The 2,290-nt window shown below is 40.3% G+C and overlaps 1 protein-coding gene across 1 annotated transcript in view; it reads right to left on the bottom strand.

The window, feature by feature from the left end:
- Nucleotides 1-163: 163 nt before the first annotated feature.
- ZNF157 (zinc finger protein 157) overlaps nucleotides 164-2,290 on the bottom strand; it is an 8,840-nt gene continuing 6,713 nt past the window's right edge. Inside the window, exon 5 of the mRNA XM_006772138.2 lies at nucleotides 164-1,864. Coding sequence (XP_006772201.2) covers nucleotides 684-1,864 — 1,181 coding nt within the window. The 3' untranslated portion in view covers nucleotides 164-683. The remainder of the gene's footprint in view (nucleotides 1,865-2,290) is intronic.

The raw sequence follows: 2,290 nt of genomic DNA on the forward strand, positions 1-2,290 counted from the left end.
CAATCAGGCAGGCAGGCAGGTGAGCAGTTAGGAGCCAACAGTCCCGGATTGTGAGAGGGATGTCCCAGATTGGAGAGGGTGCAGTCTGGGCTGATGGACACCCCCCACCCAAGTGCACGCATTTCGTGCACCGGGCCTCTAGTATCATTATATATTGCAGCATTCATACTATATTTAAAAAACTCAGGATAGGTGAAAATTCTAAATGTTGAAAAGGAAACTTTAACTTTGGAGGAAAGTATAGAATATTATCACCCTAAAACTGACAATTAAAACATAAAACCTGAGCAGAAGAAAATTAAAGAACTGGACACAGTCTGGGGGAAGATCTTTACAACATACATGACTGGAAAATAATTTTTATAGTCTCATATATTAAAAACAACATTTAAACCAAGAGGTAAAAGATAAACTGCCCATTAGAAAACAATGAGCATAAGGATATGAACAGCCAGTCAATGCAGCCAATCAACAGAGAGAAAAATGTTCAACCTCACCACTAATTAGGGAAATCCAAATGAAATAAAAACAACAATGAGCTCTCCCCTAAGGGGATCAGGACATATTTTCACACCAGTGTAGGAGCCAAATTGTTACAAGTGCACTCTGTGTGCCCTGGTGATCAAATGGTGAAGGGAGCCTTCACAGAGAAGCTTTCTCCATAGCATAAGGTAAGTGCCAACCTAATGAGTTCTCTGATGCTCTGTGAGGTGTGCTTTACGGCAGAAGGCTTTCCCACATTTCTGACATTCAAAGGGTCTCTCTCCTGTGTGAATTCGCTGATGTTCAATGAGGCGTACTTTCAAATAAAAGGCATTTCCACATTCACCACATTCATAAGGTTTCTCTCCAGTGTGAGTTTTCTGGTGTTGACAAAGGGATTTCTTCATACTAAAGATTTTTCCACATTCACTACATTCATAGGGTTTCTCTCCTGAATGCATTCTCTGGTGTTCAATGAGGCGTGCTTTAACATAGAAGGCATTACCACATTTACTACATTCATAAGGTTTCTCTCCTGTGTGAATTCGCTGATGTATCCCCAGAGATGAGTGCACCCTAAAAGATTTCCCACATTCATTACATTGATAGGGTTTTTCACCTGTGTGAGTTCTCTGATGATTATTGAGAGTTGTCTTCATTCTAAAGAATTTCCCACATTCTTCACATTTATAGGGTTTCTCACCTGTGTGTGTTCTCTGATGCTGATTTAGGGATTTCTTCGCACGGAAGTTTTTCCCACAGTCACCACATTCATAGGGTTTCTCCCCGGTGTGAGTTCTCTGGTGTTGGGTAAGAGATATCTTAACGCGAAATTTTCTCCCACATTCACTACATTCATAGGGTTTCTCCCCGGTGTGAGTTCTCTGATGAATTGTGAGGGTTGCCTTCTCAGAAAAGGTTTTCCTACATTCAGTACATTCATAGGGCCTCTCTCCTGTGTGTGTTCTCTGATGTAGAATGAGTTGTGACTTCCTACCAAAAGATTTCCCACATTCATTACATTTAAAGGGCTTCTCCCCTGTGTGAGTTTTATGATGAGCAATGAGGTATGATCTTGCACTAAAGGTTTTTGCACAGTCATTACATTTATAGGGTCTCTCCCCTGTGTGTATTCTCAGATGTTCAATAAGGTTTGATTTCCTACAGTAAGTTTTCCCACATTCATGACATTCAAAGTTTTTATCTCCTGTGTGTGTTCTTTGATGCCCAACAAAGCCCGTTTTCTTGTAGAAGACTTTCCCACACCCATTGTATTCAAGAGTTTGATCCAAAGTTTGAATGGTCTTATGCTGAAGGTCATTATCATGCCTCGGGGCATTACCCCCAACAGAACTGTTGCCACACAGCAGTGAGAGAGATCCTTTTAAAACAAATCATATCATATCAAAACCCAACAATGGCTTTCCCTGTCACAGTATAAAATTAAAGTGCTTAACACAGCCTATACAACTCTACATAATTTAGCCCCTAGAAAACTTTCCAATATTGCTTCTTAACACTCTCATTACCCATACTTAAGCCATAATGGCCTCTTTGCTATTACTAGGATATATCACTCAGACTAGGCTTGGAACTTACAGATATCTGTCCCCAAAGTATTCAAAATCTACATGGCTCCATATCTCTCACTTCACTGATGTTGGTGCAATGATGTTAACCTCACCAAAAAAGTCTTCCCTGGCCACATTCCCTAAAAGCACCCCCATCCCATCATTGTCTATCTTCTTATCTTGCATTGATTTTTCCCTACCAAATATTATGTATTTGTTTACTTCTGGTCTCTTTC

This window comes from Myotis davidii, unplaced genomic scaffold (assembly GCF_000327345.1).
Source record: "Myotis davidii unplaced genomic scaffold, ASM32734v1 scaffold2786, whole genome shotgun sequence".
Lineage (NCBI taxonomy): Eukaryota > Metazoa > Chordata > Mammalia > Chiroptera > Vespertilionidae > Myotis > Myotis davidii.